This window comes from Physella acuta, unplaced genomic scaffold (assembly GCF_028476545.2).
Source record: "Physella acuta isolate Inbredline_101_S28 unplaced genomic scaffold, ASM2847654v3 ptg001956l, whole genome shotgun sequence".
Classification (NCBI taxonomy): Eukaryota; Metazoa; Mollusca; class Gastropoda; family Physidae; genus Physella; species Physella acuta.
This window is the reverse complement of record NW_026733461.1, coordinates 13,454-34,464: the sequence shown is the minus strand read 5'-3', so window position 1 is coordinate 34,464 and position 21,011 is coordinate 13,454. Positions and strand designations below refer to the sequence as shown.

Here is a 21,011-nt window from a genome sequence, read left to right as displayed (position 1 = left end):
ATTAAAAAAAATATAATTTTCATGATCTATCTTTACTCACCTATGTAGACTAACCAAAGTAAAAAAAAAAATTTCTTGTCTTTGAATAATAAAAATGTATTGCCAGCAAACAAATGACATTTTTTTAAAGAACATTTCTTGAAACATATTTTTTTTTTAAAAACACCAGACATTACAATTTCTTGGAAAAGATATGACAATTTCGGAACACGTGAAATTTAACATCGGGGTTCTTTAAAAATATAACCAATATATTTCTCAGAACATGATATTTCTATGTACAGTAAAAAAACCACACATTACAATCTCTCACACAAAGAGAGCAGCGGCACTCAATTTTTAAAAAAAATAAAAAAGCAGGTTATGTAATAAAACTAGCCACAAGTTTATACATCAATTTTTGCATACACGAAATAAATTAAACAGCAATGCAGGAAAAAAAAATAGTATCACAATTTCAGCTTAGTTTGTGAACAAAATGGTAGGCGCCCTATCACTAAGTGTTAACCAATGGTAGGCGCAATTCATTTATTGAAGTGACCAATAGTAGACGCCCTTTCGTTTAACTGTTAACCAAAGGTAGACGCCTCCAATAAGTGTGAACAAACGGGAAGGCGATAAACATTTATACAATGAACATGGCTTATGAATTTTTGGAAATTCATGGGACTCATCAATAAAATATAAACGGTAGGCTCCAGCGAGTTTTCACAATACTTTTTTCAATAGTTATAGAGGTTGTCCACAAATGACGCCACGTTCCCGCGCTACCCCGCACTTTCTACTATTTTTTTCCCCAAACTACATGTCTTCAAAATTTCAATTTTTTTTACTTTGAAATTTTTTGTATTAAGTAAGCCTAAATGAGCTGGATAAAGGTTAGGATTCTTGTCAAATTTTTTAAAAATTAAAAAAGAAAGTATTTAAATTGCGAAATAATTTCTAAAATTCATTCGTAAAAATTAGACAGGCGTATTGGACAAGGGGAAAACACTAGGAAAGAGCAAACGACGAAGGGCGACAGACAACTATTCATCTTTGTTTATGTGGAGTCGCGTCCCCTCGGCCTTTGCCCTGTGCCGCTTCCATAACTGGATTAAAGTTTGCATAAAATCATCCATTAGCCGCAGCGCGTTCTGCTTGATAAAAACCCAGCTGTCGAACGCCTTCCGGCATATGAACGACGTGAGATAGAGTTCTTGATGGAAGTGCCGCCTCATCTCCTCAGACAGCAAGCGGATGACGCCAATGTCTTTCGCGACGTCGATGGGCATTTCTTTCTGCGCGGTGAGCGCGAACACGTCCGCACCGTAGAGCACCAGCATGCTGGCGATCTGGGTAAACCCGCAGGCGGCCGCAGTGTGCAGCGGGGAAAAGCCGTGGACGTCCTGGGCGTTGACGTCGGCGCCGTTGCACAGCAGGAGCTTGACGGCGTCGAGGTTGTTGCTGAGCACGCCGTGGTGCAGGGCGGTGAGCCCGACGTGGTTGACCTGGTTGACGCGCACCTCGTCGCCGTGGTTGTCCAGGATGCGCACCAGCTCCGACGTGTCCGCATCCTGAACGACGGCCGTGAGAACCGAGTCGGCGGAGAAGGAGATCCGGCGCTTGATGTCGCCGCTCATCCAACCGTGGCTCCGAGAAACGTCACGTGATCCTGGGAGCGGAGGGGTTTCCCAAATCCAGCAGGCGTGTCCTTGAACTTCCTTTTTGTTTTAAAGAATGTTCACCCGTCGTCGTTAATCAAAAAGTTCCAACATCTTGGAATTTAAAAAAAAAAAGCCGTTTGTCAAGTTTGATGGTGAAATGTTTTCCTCCACAAAAAAAAAAAATTCATTCGTCAAGAAAAAAAAAGCCGAAATCTGAAAAAAAATATAATCTTGGATTAGTTTATGAAGTTTTTTTTTTTAACAAATCACAATTCTAAAATAACGACTTACTCGTTTATTTATTTATTTAAAATCAATTTAAAGTAAATTTAAAAAAAAAAAAAATACATCCAACCCATATTTCAATGACCACTGGTTATCGCCTGTGTCTGAATGGATTCTATGGCACACCATCCGTACTACTTTTTATCGATTTTAACGTCAACTCTGATCAACCGCCCGCACTTGAGCCAAACATCACAGATGGCTTGGAGTCTGTTATCTCCCCTGCTATCAATATGGCGGGAGAAAGGGGGACAACTTCTTACACACGTGCTATTCTGTGTTTCTTTCAGGAACCTCTACCGCTCTCCCCCCCCCCCCCCTGAACGAAATAGAATTTATCTAGAAAATATATACTTTTACCAGTGTCGTCGTCGTCACCCCCCCCCCACCCACTCTTAAAAGTTTAAAGTGTCGTTGTCCCTTTGGTAAGGTTCTTCATCAGTGTTTCCTCCAGACTTTTTTCTCCGTGAGGGCACTTGATATTTTCGGAGGGGCGGACAATATTTTCCGATGGAAGGGGTGGGGGTGGGAAGACGGACGGACGGACCGGGGGGAGGCGGACACTGGTAGAAGTATATTTTTTCTATATAAATTCCATTTCGCTCGGGGTGGGGTGGGGGGGTGGGGGGGGGGGTAGACTATCTTAGGGGTGGGGGAGCCCCCTTGATGAGATGCTTGGAAGAAACTCTGTTCTTCATGCATCATCTCCACTTCGTATGTTATTTAAATCACCAACAGACCACAGAGTGTTACGTCCCTTTGGAGTGGCTATTCGGGGGGGGGGGGGGGGGGGGAAGGGTTTACATCCACACTTCAAACTGAAACAACGGGTGTGTGTTGCATCCACTCTTGAATTGTGTGTGTGTGTGTGTATGTATGCGGACGGACGTGTTTGGGGTGGTAGTGGGTGTGTTCGTGGGTGTGGCTGTGGTTGTCCCATCTCTTTGTGACATTATCTGATCGAGCCCATGCTAAAGAGAGAAGGTAAGAGATACCATAGCCTACAAATTACGTTCAGGATAATGTTAATGTTGCAACTTTTCTATTGGGTTGTGCAGGTATTAATCCTGCATGGAAAGCCTATTATTTCAATTAAACCGACATACCATTTGGTAGTACCAAGGAAGTTGTGAACCAGAAAAAGAAATAGCTACACTCTGTGTAATGAAACGAATAGTAGATCAATCGACCATTTCATGTCCTTTGTAAATTAGAAATGTAAGACAACTAAAGGTTTTCTATTTAAACTACGAATAAATATAACTCTGAAAGTTAAGAAATTTAAGAATAGACAATAAATATGCAAGGGTTTTAATATACAAGTTTATTTTTTTTTTTAAATAATTGATCCTTGTATGACTTAAAAATGTCTATACATTTTAAACAATTTTAACGAACACAGTTGAAGGTTGTCTCCCTTAGTTCCATATTTAATTGTAACTAACGTAACACTGAGTAACACAGATTATACTTCAATGCTAAACAAATCTAAATTTATTTACATTTGTAACTATTTTTTAAACCTAGCGATCCATTGGGCAGATGAAGTAGAGGTCATATGTTTCTTGAACTCGGCATATGAAGGGAAGGTGTGGTCAGCCGCCTTTACTTACCTAACTCATGTTAGGGAAAGTAAGATACCCATCAGAGTAGTTGGGTGGACTCAGGGAGGTTCTACTGACTTGCAGTAGCGTAGCGAGGGGGGGGGGGGGGACATATGTCCCCGGGCGCCGTCCTTAGGGGGGCGCCAAAATGGGTTGGAAAAATAAATTGAACGGTTGAGGGGGGTGCAAATCGAAAGTTTGAGGGGGGGGGGGGTGCAAATGGAAATCTCGAAGGGGGGAGGGGTGCACATCGAAAGTTTGAGGGGGGTGCAAATCGAAATCTCGAGGGGGGTGCAAATCGAAATCTCGAGGGGGGGAGGGGTGCAAATCGAAATCTTGAGGGGGGAGGGGTGCAAATCGAAATCTTGATGGGGGGTTCAAATCGAAAAGTTTGTCCCCGGGTGCCGGGAAGGGTCGCTACGCCTCTGCTGACTTGAACCCGGATTCGAACTCAACGTTCGGGCCGAAAGTGTCCGACTCAATGAGACAAACAATGGAACATTCTTTAAAAAGGGGTGTCAGATTAATGGTAGTAAACTATATACAAGTATGCATTCATAAAATCAATGCTAACCCTATCACTAACCTAAGCACTATACAAAAGTGGCCCTAACCCTAATTTCTGACCCAAACTCTAAACCTGAAATTACAATACTACAAACAATCTAACACGCCTTTTTTTACCCAACTCTTCACCAAATCCCCTACTAACAATACCATTTTACCATAAAACATATCAAGACACTGACCAATCTAAGCCAAGGTGTCCGTTTACTATTACTCAATAAGCCACGCCCATCTTTAACAACCACGATTTGAGGGGGTAGGGGGTACCATGAATTATTCAATGGGCGTCCGGCGTGCTAATTATAACCCATCATCCTTCCGTGGAATGAGGGAATCGATACCGTGTTCGATACGATTGGGCGATTCCCGGCAGACGGTGTCAAGGTCCGCGAACACGTCTGCTGACAACGATCGACATTCAGGTCTGAAAATGATACCTTGCTGCAGGGGGTGTAACAGGGTGACTGGCATGTGCAGGGTGAGGGTGGGTGTGTATGAGGGGGGTGTCATGGGCATAGGGTCTGAAGAGGGGCGGCAGTGGGACGATAGGGAGGGGCTGTCAAAAAGACGATAGGGCGTTCTAATTTCTAAACGCGATGGGGCGTCAATGGACAGTAAGGACAATCGTGGATGTGAAAGGGCGACTGTGTGAGACTGCAGAGGCGTCGCGGGGGGGGGGGGGGGTGCGGACCACACCAGGTGACACCACTTAGGTGGTGATACAAAGAAAAAAATAATTGCAAAATATATAGATGAAAAATTGTTTTTGCCAGTGAATTAATGCTTAATTAGAGTGAAAAAATATTTTAAATACAAATCGACAAGTCACGACAAGGGTGGGGAGGCGACACCATGACATAAACCTGCTAACTGTAGAGAAAACAATGCTACCTCCCAGTGGCGTATATAAATTCCATCTCGTTCGGGGGGGGGGGGGCGGTAAACTTTCTTCGGGAGGGGGGCAATCCCCCCCCCCAAAGAGATGCCTGGAAGAAACTGGCCGTCATGCGACACTTAGCCCTAAACACGGTTAGGGGCTAATGGAAGATTTAGATTTAGAATGCTATTGACACACAGGTAATATTTAAAATTAGATTATATTTACAGCGAGCTACTTAACAGCGAGAGATAAGTTTTGACAACTTTTACCGGGGAAAACGTGCTTTAAAAATTATTTCACAGCAGCATTAAAACAAAAATCAATAAATAAAAAATATTAAGATTTTAACACCTAGAGTCATGCGTCACAAAACAGGCAGAATGATGATATACCTTTTGGAACAAAATTGGCATCAGTTATCCGTATAGATAAAGCACAGGCCGATTATTAGCAGAGGCCGATCGGCTGATCACCATCAACAGCCTTACAAGTTTGTATCCTGAGTTAAAAATCACTGAATTTTTAGTCTTACACTTGAGTTTACACTTGCGACATGTCCCCATTTTAATATTTAATACATACAAGTATTAACAATTTCCAAGTAAATACACATTTGTGATTTTTTTTCCTGTGACTTTTTATTAATATAACCCCCTTACCATACTTTAGGCCTACACGTCTAGAAAAAGAAACTCTCAGCGAGTAAGAATACATGATATATGGGGAAAATATTTTCATTTAACACTAACCTTTTGCCAGATTTTTCCCTAGACATGTGTAGTCTACAAGCAGACATGTATAGTATACATGTAGACATGTATAGTATACATGTCGCAAGTGTAAACGCGGTGTAAGACTAGCATTAACTAGCAAAGACCCACAGTCAGTCAGCAGTCAGCACTAAAAAGCGTCGTGTCCGGTGTTTGAATTACGGCGCCACGTGAATAGACCGTTCACACGTAACAACAAACAATTTGCCGGGGGATGTGTGCTATGTGTGTGTGTGTGTCGCTGTCGCCTCGAGTCACGTGGGTTTTGTTTACAATGCGTGAACTGTTTGGGTTTTTGGCGAGAGGATGGCGCAAGCGCGGTTGGAGAAGTTACACATGTTGAATCTCTGGCGCACAGAGAAAGAAGACAGAGTACAGCTAAAGACAGATTCTACCTAGAAGCAGGTAGAGCATAAATCTAGAGACAGACAGAGCATACCTAGACACAGATAAAGCAGACATATAGACAGGTAGAGCACACTTAGACACAGATAAAGCAGACAAATAGACAGTTAGATCACACCTACAGACAGGTAGAAAACTCATGGGGATTGGTAAAGCATAGGTAGGGCACATCTCGAGACAGGTGAAGCACACTTGTAGACAGGTTGAACACACCTGTAAACAGTTAAAGCACACATGTAGACAGATAGGGATAATCTCGAGACAGGTAACGCACACTTGTAGACAGTAAAGCACATATGTAGACAGGTAGAGCACACCTAGACACAGGTAGGGCACACAAGTAGTCAGGTAGAGCACACCTAGACACAGGTAGGGCACCAACAGAGACAGGCAAAGCACACTCGTGTAACAGGTAATCTATGCGTGTGAGCACACACACACACACACACACACAGCGACAGGCAGTCTGTGTGTGGGAGGACAGATGAATGAGCGAACTCACGTCTGCCAACACCTGGTCAACCAAGTGGGTTAAGTCGACAGCTAGTCAGTTAAGTTTAACATTCCCAGCATTCCCCCCAGGGCTGATACGGGAAAATCCCCGAGCTGATAAATGAAATCTTGTTATTAAAGAAAAAAAAAGATAAGAAACGTGTGGGTGGGGAATGAGATTTAAGCACAGATTGACGCGTTGATTGGCACTAGCAATTAAACACGTCAGAGCCAACGGAGGCCATTTATTTATTTTTTAGTGTGTTGATTGGTTCGATAAAGAAATTATTTTAAATTTTTAAATTAGCTCTGACTCACACGCATCATTAACAATTCTAACAACAAATATAATGTCAAGTTATTTTAAAGAAAAATAAAATTAGCCGAGATAGTATTGCCTCCTATATAACCAGGGGCGTAGCGAGGGGGGTGCGGGGGGTGCGGACCGCACCGGGTGACACCATTTAGGGGGGTGACACCAAGGCAAAAAATAGCAAAATATATGGAGAAAAAGTTGAAGGGGGGGGGGGGTGCAAATCGAAAGTTTGAGGGAGGGGGGGGTGCAAATCGAAAATTTGAAAGTTTGTCCCCGGAAAGGGTCGCTACGCTTCTGGGGGGGGGGGTGACACCATTAAGTGCCGCACCGGGTGACACCCGACCTCGCTACGCCACTGTATATAACTTTCCCATAACACGCACCTCATCCATACGCGTGACGACGCAAGATAGGTTATATTTAGAAATAGGTCAAAGACAGGAGAGAGGTGGGTCAGCTAGACGTTGGTCAAGCTGTGGAACGAACCGACCGGTCACGTGTGACGGTCAGCTGACCAAGCGTGGTATGAGTTGGCACACGTGGAGAAAAGATAACGGAGTTGGTCAGTCGAGCGTGGAGGACACAGTCGAATGCTAGAATTTTCTAGAAAGCAGTTGGAGTTAGAGAGATAGGAATAGTCTGACGTGTGACTATACATGGATTATACTGAACTGTAATATTATTTGAACATGGCATTGTGGCGTTGTGTTGTAAACTGGAGGAATTCTACAAGCCTTAACAAAACTACGTGACGAAGGAAGTCGATCGATCCCCTAACACATATAACAATATGTTAAGCCTCATATTCCTGCCTCCCCCTATATATATATATATATATATATATATATATATATATATATATATATATATATATATATATATATATATATATGTGACGAGCGAACATTTACCCTGCTCGCAGCGCCAATTGTGACGAGCGAACATTTATCCTGCCGACAACGCCAATTGTAACGAGCCAACAGTTACCATGCTCGCAACGCCACATGTAATGAGACCTAATTGCCTGTAGTGCCACGTGTTAACGAGTTTAACCACTCATTCTAGACAACATTGACCACAGTATAGATACTCAAGATGCAGGTTCGCTATTGATCCTTTATTACATGAATCAAGAAATGCTTCATAATAACACAATAAATCAACAGGAATGCTTCTCAATAATAGTCTGAATCAACTGACCCCTAACAGTCCTTCACTAGGCTTCATATAACTGAATCCACATGTCTATAATCCTCCTTAACACAATACGGCTAACCCGTTCTATAACCGACTTGACATAGTCACACAGACTGACTGATCTAAGCGAGCGATGAAAGAGGCAAGAGCCTCGAAACGGGAAGAGAACGAGTTCTGCCGTCCCCTCCTATTTATGCCTTGAAATCGTAGTCGTACTTGTCTCCATTTCCGTAATCGATACTTGTAATCGATGTATCCGAATACTAATGTCGCAGTTTCTGACGTACCGTCCGATTCACTAAAACATCTGCGTCCCATCCATCAAAGTTGACAGCTCGTCTGAAACTTCTCGTACCGTTTCCCAAAATAGCACGCGTTGGCTTTGAGATTGTTATCAGACCGATCCAATAAGCCACCTGTTATGGTTACATCAGATTGTAACTGCGTCGCGGCCTATCGTTCGTTATCATTTGTAACTGGTAGTTAGGCCTACCCCAGTTACATCCACCCCTGCCTTTTTTTGTGTGTTATCAACCACAAACAACGCTTGGCAGGTGCAATCCTTCAAAGTCAATCGCATACTCGTAAAAAATTTTATTGTTCCACTCACTGTCTACGACGTCCCATTCGTATACGATTGACAGTTATACCTATTTCACATATCAACTGTGTCTACATCGTCTTCCTGAGACACAAAACAGTTCTAGAATTCACATCCACCCTTTTCGTTTGGTGCCTTCACCAGTTCACTTTTACAGCTCTTTGAACAGTCTGTTTTCATACCAGCGCGACCATGAAAGAATTGATGGTTGCTGACAAAAAATTTCGTATTCCTTCTGTTCCTTAAACTTCTCCGCGGACCACTTATCTGATGGTCTACTGTCTCTCTGCTTCTGGAAGGACCGGGATCCTCATTGTTGCCGGTATCCTCCCCTTGCGTATCGCTGTTGTTCTGTTGATGGTAATATGGTTCCGGAATGGGTATGTGAATTTCCGTTATAACTTCCGGTTCCCTAATTGTCTTGGGTTTCTCTGTGTGTAACTGCTCTTCTTGCCTATTCCAATATTTCTTTAATTGAGCAATATTCGCCCACCGATCCGGTTTGGCGTGATCGATGGGTCTTATCTTAAAGGGGCCACCTGCTGCTTTAGGCATCTCCACGACTTGCCATATCTCCTGTCCCCAGAGATCGTGGATTTTGTTTCTGCCTAACGGGTGGCTACGCAGTAATACCCTGTCATTCAGTTTGAGTGGCGGGTCCTTCGTCTGTATCGGCGGTTCCCTTCGCCGTGCTTCATGTTCTAGTCTTTCCTGTACTACCCTGTACATTTCTCTAATTCTTCTCATATGTTCATTCACATATTCCAGTGCGGTGTATGAGCCAGTCATACTCTCCCTTTTTCCTAGGAACAAATCAAGAGGGAGTCGAGCCTCTCGTCCGAACAGCAACATGTATGGCGTAAAGCCGGTTGTGGCATGGGGTGTGCAGTTGTATAGATATACCAACTCTGGGAGAAAATCAGGCCAACGTTTTTTCTGTTCAGGTTCTAGCGTACGCAGCAAATCATGCATGCTGCGGTTGAACCGTTCACACTGTCCGTTTCCTTTCGGATTAAATGTGGTTGTTCTAGATTTGTTGATCCCGTAGTGGCTGCACAGTTGGTTAATTACTTCTGACTCGAAAGCCCTTCCTTGGTCAGAGTGTAACTGTCTTGGTATGCCATATTTGATGAACCAATGTTCTAATAAGACCTTTGCCACTGTTTTGGCAGTCTGATCTCGTGTGGGCACCGCCACAGTCCATTTGGTGAATACATCAGTCATTACCAACACATGTTCCGTCCCATCCGATGATTGCTCCAACGACGTAAAGTCCATAGCCACAATCTCTAGTGGTTTTGTCGCTAGTAGGTGTCCTGATGGCTGTCTCATTTTGACAACTGGCATTTTCGCATGCTGACACCTCACACAAGCCTCACAATGGCGTTTGACCTCCATTTCCATATTGGGCCAGTAACACCTCCGTCGTAATATTTTGTGCGTCCTGTCCTGACCCTGGTGTCCTGCCCTGTCATGTGCCAACCTTAGCACTTCTTCTCTTAACTGTCCAGGCACCACCACCTGACCTTGGTGTCCTGCCCTGTCATGTGCCAACCTTAGCACTTCTTCTCGTAATTGTCCCGGCACCACCACCTGGTGTATTGTGCCATCAATTTGGTCATGAATTCTCCGCATGAGAACACCATCCTTTATACTGAGACGGTTCCACTGACTCAGTATTTTCTTTGTTTCTCGACCAAATTGTTCTCTTTCCCTTCTTCCTGGGAATTTTTGTTCCTGGACGTATTTCAATAGCGGTTGTAAGCCACTATCCGTTCTCTGGGCATCTCTTATCTTTTTGTGATTAAGGCAATTAAAATCACTACTGTCCATATGTTCGGGTTCTGTGGATATGTGCTCCACCCCGGTCTGCCCGTTCTGCATCACTTGTACCCCATGAGGGATATCTGTTGACGCTCTGACCTCACATATTCCTGTCAGCGTTTCTTCCTCATCACCCGGTCTCTCGTAAGGATTCCTTGATAACGCGTCAGCATTACCATTGGACTGCCCTGGGCGATATTTTCTCTCCAGGTCAAAGAGTGCCAATTCTGCTGCCCATCGCTGTTCGATGGATCCCAACTTTGCTGTAATTTGAAGTTCTTTTTCAATATCTGATAATTTTTCTAGTTTGCCAACACTGTTCTGTTGTCCACTATTTTTATTTACTTCTTCCGATAACAGACACTCTAAAGATGAACATTTCTCCTGTGCTTTTAATTTGCATGAACTTTCCCTATCCAGTTTCCTGGTTAACATTGAGATCTCATTCTTAAGTCTACCAATTTCTTCCTTATCATCATTTTTCTTAGCCAACAAATTGTTCACTTGAAACTTTTCAACATTCAAGTTCATTTCACAGTTCATTTTTTTCATTAGTTGTGTTTTACCTTTCTTTTTCTCCTTACTGTGTTTCTTTGTCATTTTGTTTACCAAGTCATTACCTCGCCGCTCTGTAACCTTGACCTGCCCTACAGAGAGCGATCGTTTCACCGGACAGTGTTGTGCCATATGTCCGGGTTGTGAGCGGGACACGCAAATTGGTCGACCATCAGCCGTCCATTGGAGTGATGGCTTGGCAGGACGCGGCCGTCCAACCCGTCCCTGTTTTGTACCGTTCTTTTCCTGATTCTCAGCTGTTGACCTGCTTTCCAACCACTTCAAGCGTTGGTCAACCTTCTCTAGGTGGGCCAACAGTTGAGCCATCATGGTCTCCATCGTGTCGGCCCCTGTGGGTGGGGATTGTCTCTGTTCAGGCACAGAGACTTTGTCCACCGAACAGTTCGATTGGTCCTCATCCTCGGACCTGCGGATCGCTGAGTTCCTGACCTGAAGGAAGGTCAACTGCTGGTCTCTGTGGACCTCCTCTTTCAACTCTCTCCTTAAGATCGGGGTTGCTAGCCCCTCGATGAAATGGTCCCTCAGTAGGCGTACATCAATGTCCGGTGATTTGCCCTTTACCAAATCAAAGGCCCTGTTCATCCTGTGTGAGTACTCCATCACACTCTCCGCCATTCTCTGCTTTAAGCCCACGAATCCCGATAGCAGTTGCACTCCCGACCGTCTCTCCCCAAAGGTCTCCATAATCAGATCTAGCACCTTATCTGGATCTGATTGGACGGTCCTATCGTGGCACTTAACCTCTGCCCTAACCGTTTCACCTATACTGCCCATCAGCAGTCTTAATCTTTCCTCTGGTGACATATGTCTCGAGGCCCAGGCCGCTTTGACCTCTTCACTGAACCTGTTGGTTAAAGTTGGATCTCCGTCCCCGTAAAATTTGTTAATATGGGACTCTCTGGGTAGGACCACTATATGGGTCTGCTTCTCGTCCAGAGTAGACATTTTCTTCCTTAAGTACTAAAAAAAAAAGTTCTTTCTTACCGTGTGTGTATGAAAAATTTTTCCTCGTTCCTCAATTTTCACAGTTCCTGAATGTCCGAATTCACACACACACTAAACACAGTTATGCACAAGGTTGACTATAGGTGCCTTAAACGGCAAGTCTAGTTGAATTCATCCTGATCGCAGCGCCAATTGTGACGAGCGAACATTTACCCTGCTCGCAGCGCCAATTGTGACGAGCGAACATTTATCCTGCCGACAACGCCAATTGTAACGAGCCAACAGTTACCATGCTCGCAACGCCACATGTAATGAGACCTAATTGCCTGTAGTGCCACGTGTTAACGAGTTTAACCACTCATTCTAGACAACATTGACCACAGTATAGATACTCAAGATGCAGGTTCGCTATTGATCCTTTATTACATGAATCAAGAAATGCTTCATAATAACACAATAAATCAACAGGAATGCTTCTCAATAATAGTCTGAATCAACTGACCCCTAACAGTCCTTCACTAGGCTTCATATAACTGAATCCACATGTCTATAATCCTCCTTAACACAATACGGCTAACCCGTTCTATAACCGACTTGACATAGTCACACAGACTGACTGATCTAAGCGAGCGATGAAAGAGGCAAGAGCCTCGAAACGGGAAGAGAACGAGTTCTGCCGTCCCCTCCTATTTATGCCTTGAAATCGTAGTCGTACTTGTCTCCATTTCCGTAATCGATACTTGTAATCGATGTATCCGAATACTAATGTCGCAGTTTCTGACGTACCGTCCGATTCACTAAAACATCTGCGTCCCATCCATCAAAGTTGACAGCTCGTCTGAAACTTCTCGTACCGTTTCCCAAAATAGCACGCGTTGGCTTTGAGATTGTTATCAGACCGATCCAATAAGCCACCTGTTATGGTTACATCAGATTGTAACTGCGTCGCGGCCTATCGTTCGTTATCATTTGTAACTGGTAGTTAGGCCTACCCCAGTTACATATATATATATATATATATATATATATATATATATGTGTGTGTGTGTGTGTGGGTGTGTACACACATACATACACATACAGGCCTATTTGACCTGACGATGTCCACCATTATTTTCTCCCTTTGAGTAACGCCCTTAAAGCACCCCAGAAAGCCGAAGAGCTCCGCCCATTATTAACCCCTCGCAATTAGTAATCAAATTAGTGGCCCAGTTGTTTGTATTGATAATTAAATTTACCGCTTCAAGATCAACGCGCGCCCTCTCTAATTTTGTCATCTTTTTTTTTCTTGGTCATCATCACTCTCTAATGGCATATCGACCCGCTGCAGGGGTCTGTTTATACGGGTATCACGTGATGCGTTTTGAACAGGCAGCGCCACCTGGTTTTGTTTGTTCGTGTTTGCCTGACATTAACCCGGTCACGTGACAAAGCATGTTGTGGTTTAGTTTCTGATTGCACACATTACATTGCAGGGGTGGGCTGGTTGTGTTCGAGGGGCCCGGAAAAAAAATTAAAAGGGGTCCGGAAAATTTAAAAAAGGGGCCCGGAAAATTTTAAAAATGTGTCCCGGAAAATTTTAAATAGGGGTCCGGAAAATTTTAAAAAGGGGCCCGGAAAATTTTAAAAAGGGGCCCGGAAAATTTAAGAAAGGGGACCGGATAATTAAAAAAAGGGGTCCGGAAATTTTAAAAGGGATCTGGAAATTTTAAAAGGGGCCGACATACCGAAATTCCAATTTTCGTTTCGCATATATTTTTAAAATAAAAAAATCAAATACTAATTGGCCTATTACGGGACTGCTTCTGGGGGACCACAGGTATTTTCCCCCGTAAACTAACGGGCCAGTCCACCTGTTGTCATTTTTAAAAAACCTAACAGCACAAATAGGAATAGACAGAGTTTGTGTTTCGGGTGGTGGGGGTGTAGTTGTGGAGGGGTGGGGGTGTATATGTGGAGGGGTGGGGTCCAGTGGGGTGTATGTTTGGAGGGGCGGGGGTGGAGGGTTGGGGTCGGGTGTATGTGTGGGGGTGTATGTGTGGTGTGGGGGTGCATGTATGGAGGGGTTGGGTGTATGTGAGGAGAGGGGTGTGTGTGAGTGTGGAGGTGTGTGTGTGTGTGTGAAAGGGTGTATGTGTGGAGGCGACGGGTGAATGTGTAGACGCATGGGCGTGTGCGTTTTTGGATGGAAGTGAACTGGGTGGGGGTCAATGGAGTATTTTCACGGAGAGTGTGCGTGAGTGCAAAGAGGGATTTGTGTTCTATGAAAGGGGGGGGGGGGGGGTGATGTGGGAAAAAGCGTGTGTTAGAATTAATAACTGTTTGGAGTGAAAACGTGCATGTGTGAGAGAGGGGAAAGAGGGGTGTAGATTTTATACAAAAGGGGAGCTGGTAGGGGGTGTGGCACATGACAGGGGATGGAGGGGTGGATAGGTAGAAGCCCCGACCCCCCCACCGCTGCGTTTTCCAACGCTAAGCAGTGTTAGACAAAAGCTAATGTCCTATTGTTGCCATATTAAAAATGTTATTCCCGGGTATCCGAGAGAAAAAAATAAAATGGTTATCGCTGAAGCCCATAAAGGGAGATAAGTGATTTATTGTCCCGGGCGACGTTGTCAGGAAACTGTAACTTCTATTAATAGCGTGGAGTTATTTCCCCTTGAAACAACGATGAATTATACACAACTCACAGAGAAGGGGAGAGAAGAAAAAACAACAAATCCTCATTAATTTAGTGGGGGAAAATTGTCGGCGAATGTGACAGTCGCCTTCCATTTAAATAAACAATTTGTGTTTAACTAACACGAGAAAGATGGCTAGCTCTCCCCCCCCCCCTCCATCATGTCATATATTTTTTTTACATCATATGTTTACCAAGCGCTAAAACACATTCACACATTCACACACACTCTCACACCTAGGCACACACTTACACGTAGGCCGATACTCCTTAATACACACACAACGTAGACCAATACTCCTTAATATATTCACAACATAGGCCAATACTCCGTAATACATTCACAACGTAGACCAATACTCCTAAATACATTCAAAACGTGGGCCAATACTCATTAATACATTCACAACGTAGGCCAATGCTCCTTAATACATTCACAACGTAGGCCAATACTCCTTGATACATACATAACGTAGGCCAATAATCCTTAATACATTCACAACGTAGGCCAATACTCATTAATACACATTCACAATCACAAGTAGGCCAATACTCCTTAATACATTCTCAACGTAGGCCAATACTCCTTAATATATTCACAACGTAGGCCAATACTCCTTAATACATATTTAACTTATGCCAATACTCCTTAATACATTCACAATTAGGCCAATACTCCTTAATACATTCACAATTAGGCCAATACTCCTTAATACATACACAACGTAGGCCAATATTCCTTAATACACACACAACGTAGGCCAATACTCCTTAATACACACACAACGTAGGCCAATACTCCTTATTACACACACAACGTAGACTTATCCTCTTTAATACACACACAACGTAGACTTATACTCTTTAATACACACACAACGTAGACTTATACTCTTTAATACACACACAACGTAGACTTATACTCTTTAATACACACACAACGTAGGCTTATACTCACACGCACACACATACCAACGCACCACATACACACATATACACACCAACACATATACTCACACGCAATCACGCGCAACATACTGATTAGATACATTTAATACATTTTAAAAGAAATAAATTATCTAGGATGCTATTTACAGAGTTCAGAAAACTTTATCTCTTTTATTGCCATTTGAAAGATTTTTACCTTGACCTTGACGATAGCATTTATTTATAAAAAAACAGACAACAAGGAAGTGGCATCGTTAAGATAGATGTGTGTGGTGGTGAGGAAGGTGTGGGTGTAGGTAGAGTCTAGTGGGGAGGTGTGGGTAGTCTAGGTGAGGGGTGTAGGTTAAGTGTAAGGGTGTGAAACTGTTTTTGTGGTGGGTGAGAATTGTGTGTAAATAGTGTGTGAGAAATTGTGTGTAAATAGTGAAGGAGGACTATGAATTGTTTAGGAAAAATGTGTGCAAATAGTGTGCAGAAATGGTGTATAAATAGTGTGCTGCCATTGTGTATTGAATTTGTATATAAAAACTGCGTTCGACCATTGTGTGTATGTGTGTGTGTGTAGGTTATGTGCACATGGTATTTGAAAATGAGCGCGCGCATGTATGTAAACTCTCTCTCGGGTAATTAAAAAAACCAGACACCAGTTGTTTCGTTTCGCCAAAGTAAAAATTTCGAATGATTCAATTTTTTTAAACCCCAGAAGCCGTGTCTGGAACTAATGTGAGATGTGGTCCCAGCCATTAGCTGTTGTTTTTAAAGTGTTGTGTGTGTGTGTGTGTGTGTGTGTGTGTGGTCACACAGTGCAGGATGTAATAAGTCACGTGGGGTAAACAGTGTGTAAATGGGTGTGGAGTGTAAATTTACCTGGTAAAGGATGTACTGTCATCTAGCCTTAAGTCACCTGGGTGCTAAGTCATTAGGTGCTAGGGCACCGGGTGCTAAGTTATTAGGTGCTAGGGCACCGGGTGCTAAGTCATTAGGTGCTAGGGCACCGGGTGCTAAGTCATTAGGTGCTAGGGCACCGGGTGCTAAGTTAGCAGGTGCTAAAGTAGTGGGTGCTAAGTCATTAGGTGCAACTTTAGTGAGTGCTAAGTCATTAGGTGCTAGGGCACCGGGTGCCAAGTCATTAGGTGCTAGGGCACAGGGTGCTAAGTTACCCGATGCTAAGTCATTAGATGCTAAGTTAGCGAGTGCTAAGTTATCGGATGCTAAGGTACCGGGTGCTACGTCATTATGTGCTAGGTCACAGGGTGCTAGGCTACATGCTACTAAATATATATATAAAATGTGGTGATAGACAGGGTGCTTAGTTCCCTCAAGAGGACAGTGTGGTCGAATGGTAGAGCGCTAGACTCCCAACCCGAAATTCTCGGGTTCGGATCCCGTACGACGTCTCAAAAGCCCACCCAGCTCTGATGGGTACCTGACCCACGTTAGATAAAATCAAGGCGGCTGGGCATAGTGCTGACCATATTATCATTTCATATGACGAAGCCACTGAAACAGGTGAACTCTACCTCACCTGCCTACAAAAAAAGGAAACGTAATGTTCGAAAGGGAACTTGTAGTTACCTGAGTGCTAAGTCATGGGGTGCTATGTCACAGAGTGCTAAGCCACCTGTTACTAAGCCATTATCTGCTAATTGACCGGGTGCTAAGGCACTAGATGTGTGATGTACTTATTCACCTTCTGAATACTGTTTTCCTATGTTAACCCCCCCCCCCCCCCCCCCCCCCCCCGTTAAACACACATCTCATTCTTTACCTAAAGACCCCCACGGGATAGTCGCAACAAAGAACATAGATCAGGCTCGATCGATGGAAAACCAGGTCAGTCTGGCTAATCTATTGTACTAGGGTCACTAGGTAATCTATTCAACGAGGGCCATTGGCTAATCTATTCAACTAGGGATACTGACTAATCTATTCTACTAGGACCATTGGCTAATCTATTGTACTAGGACCACTGGCTAATCTATTCTACTAAGGGTAGACTGGCTAATCTATTTACTAGGGTCATTGGCTAATCTATTTAACTAGGGCTACTGACTATCTATTCTACTAGCGACATTGGCTAATCTATTGTACTAGGGCCACTGGCTAATCCTAGTACTAGGGTCACTAGGTAATCTATTCAACGAGGGTCACTGGCTAATCTCTTCCACTAGGACAGTCTGGCTATTCAACTACGCGAACGACTGACAAATCGATTATGTTATGATAGACTGGGTATTCTATTGTGACAGGGCAGCTAATCTAATGCGTCAGTGTATACTCGCTAATCTATTTCAACTGGATAAAACAGGCTGGTCAATCTATTGTATTACGACAGTCTGGGGAGTCTATTCGGACAGGGTAGATTGGCTAATCTATAGTAGCTAGACAAAATGGCTAACATACCACGCTTGGGATGACTTGGCTATTCTATTGTGAGGATAGACTGGCTAATCTATTGTAATGACAGACGGGCTGATCTATTGTGAGGACAGACGGGCTAATCTATTGCATGGAAAGAGAGGCTAATCTATTGCACGGACAGAGAGGCTAATCTATCGCACCACTCACCAGATAATCATCGAGAGAGATCGAATTTCTTCTGATTTCCGATCCATCTCCCCGCCCCCCCCTTCCCCCCCCCCTTCCCCCCCCCCCCCCATTTGTCCATTCATCAGACGGACCGTTATCGCGAGGTTTTTGAGTGTCCGAGTTTCAGATCATCAAATACGGAACAGGGTCAAGGCCGATGAAAAGTGAGGTCCGGGAATGATGTCTTCATGAGAAGACAAATATAAGGTGTGTATGTGTGTGTGTGTGTGTGTGTGTGTCATTCATCAAAAGGCAAATATAGGCTAAAATAGAGATATGATGTGTATGTGTGTGTGTGTCATTCATCAAAAGGCAAATATAGGCTACAATAGAGATATGGTGTGTATGTGTGTCATTCATCAGAAGGTAAATATAAGGTAGGGCAGAGATATGGTGTGTATGTGTGTGTGTATGTGTGTGTGTGTCATTCATCAGAAGGTAAATATAAGGTAGGGCAGAGATATGGTGTGTATGTGTGTGTGTATGTGTGTGTGTGTGTCATTCATCAGAAGGCAAATATGGGCTAGAGCAGAGATATGGTGTGTATGTGTGTGTATGTGTGTGTCGTTCATCAGAAGGAAAATATAGGCTAGAGCAGAGATATGGTGTGTATGTGTGTATGTGTGTCATTCATTAGAAAACAAATATAGGCTAGAGCCGAGGTATGGTGTGTATGTGTGTGTGTGTGTCATTCATCAGAAGGCAAATATAGGCTAGAGCAGAGAGATATGGTGTGTATGTGTGTGTGTGTGTGCATGTGTGTGTCATTCATCAGAAGGCAAATATGGGCTAGGGTAGAGATATGGTGTGTATGTGTGCATGTGTGCATGTGTGTGTCATTCATCAGAAGGCAAATATAAGGTAGAGCAGAGATATGGTGTGTTTGTGTGTCATTCATCATAAGGCAAATATAGGCTAGAGCAGAGATATGGTGTGTATGTGTGTATGTGTGTTGTTCATCAGAAGCAAATATAGGCTATCGCAGAGATATGGTGTGAAGTATACTAAGCATGTGTGTGTGTGTATGTATGATAAAGTATTAGTGTGTAACGGTGGTGGTGTGTGGCAGTGTGTGGCAGTGTGTGGCAGTGTGTGGCAGTGTGTGGCGGTGGTGTATGGTGTTGTTTGTAAACATTGTTTTTTTTTTGTTTTTTTTTAAATAAATGCTTAACTCTACATGGGTCTTATTTCAGTTCGTATGCATGCAAGCATGTCTGTGCATAAATGCAATATCTCCGTGCTAGAAATGAAGCAATTTAAAAATAATTATTGACACGCAGACCTTTTTTTGTTAAAATTGAAACTTCTGAAGATAAAAAACAAATATAAAAGACGCCCCCCCCCCCTCCACCAACATTGAAACAGATATGGAAAGGAAATAATGAGTTGCGTGTTGACACCCTCTTGTAAATCTAAATCCGGTCGACAAACAGAAATATTCATTTGTTCCATAATCTGATAAGAAACGTATCTTTAGATCTACATACATACAAACAATGTTTTAAAATGGTCTATTTATTGTTGTGATCATGAGACACGTGACATTACGTCATTTTAAAGGGAAAAGTTGGTTGTGGATAGATGCATAAGCTTTTAATACAAATACGGCAGGCTGTAGGATATGGCTGGTATTTAGGGAAGATGAAGTAGAGTTTTGGTGGGAGGATTTTTTTTTAAGGGATAAGATCTTTTGTTAGAAGACTTTATCAATAGAAAGAAGATCTTTCTGTAAGAAGAAATTTTCACAGGCAAAAAGATCTTTAGTAAGAAGTTTTTATCATAGAAAGAAGATCTTTTTGTAAAAAGAAAGTTTCAAAGACAGAATATCTTTTGGTAAAAAGAAAAATTCATAGACAGAAGATCTTTTAGTAAGAAGAAAGTTTCATAGACAGAAGAACTTTCCTTTAATACTACTATTGAGCCATATGGACACTGATTTTATTTTTCCTGATCACTAAAACCTAAATAAAGTAGGTTACCACCCATAACCAGCTAGTTACCTCCCTTTTCCGATTACCCCCTCTGGTCAGTTTCGCTGGTCAGTTAGCCATACCCCTTCCTCCCCCACCCAACCCCCTTACACTCGTAAAAAAAATATTTAAAATAAAAACAACAACTGTGAACGGTGCGAAAGGTCATCCCTCTCTAGATCTGTGCAAGCAAACTACAGCCGGTATTTAAGAAAGTATTTAAAAAACACAAATTAAAAAAAATTGTCCACTTACCAAACGAAACAGTTACCACAGGAAAGCACTCCAATATCCACTTCAAATGCGAAATATATTTTTTATAAAAACTTGTCCCATTCTGAAGAAGAAGAAAAAAAAAATAAAAACAATGTTAGAAAACGAATCTTCGTGGAAGTAGAAACCTCGTTTTGTAAAGCTCGCGTCGAGAGGAGGCACTCGATTACCTGAAGAAAACTTCGCGGTGAAAAGATGCGATGTTAGACGTCTATAAATAGCCACACACAAGTAAAAAAAACAAACAATGGACAACAATACAATACGCCTGTCCGGTGTATCGCGTAGCGGCGTAACGGAATTGTTGCGTCGCCGTGGATGATCAGCGTCTGTAAGTGCACCCACGGAGGGGCCCGTCAAACGGAATTGTTACGTTACCACAAGTCGGCTAGACGATCAATGGCTAGATATACGCCACGCCACACAGTTAAAACTAGACCAAA

At 43.0% G+C, this 21,011-nt stretch overlaps 1 protein-coding gene across 2 annotated transcripts; it reads right to left on the bottom strand.

Moving 5' to 3' along the window:
* Positions 1-345: 345 nt before the first annotated feature.
* LOC131931391 (protein phosphatase 1 regulatory subunit 12A-like) lies at positions 346-20,806 on the bottom strand. 2 transcript variants are annotated; one of them, XM_059288196.1, is made up of 3 exons: positions 20,739-20,806; positions 20,551-20,632; positions 346-1,859 (listed from the first exon to the last, which is right to left on the bottom strand). In XM_059288196.1, the coding sequence occupies exon 3, from the start codon at positions 1,620-1,622 to the stop codon at positions 1,029-1,031; it is 594 nt and encodes a 197-aa protein (XP_059144179.1). In that variant the 5' UTR covers positions 1,623-1,859; positions 20,551-20,632; positions 20,739-20,806; the 3' UTR covers positions 346-1,028. The 2 variants fall into 2 exon arrangements, with proteins under 2 accessions (XP_059144179.1, XP_059144180.1); XM_059288197.1 differs by lacking the exons at positions 20,551-20,632; positions 20,739-20,806 and adding an exon at positions 5,375-5,457.
* Between the last annotated feature and the right edge of the window lie 205 nt (positions 20,807-21,011).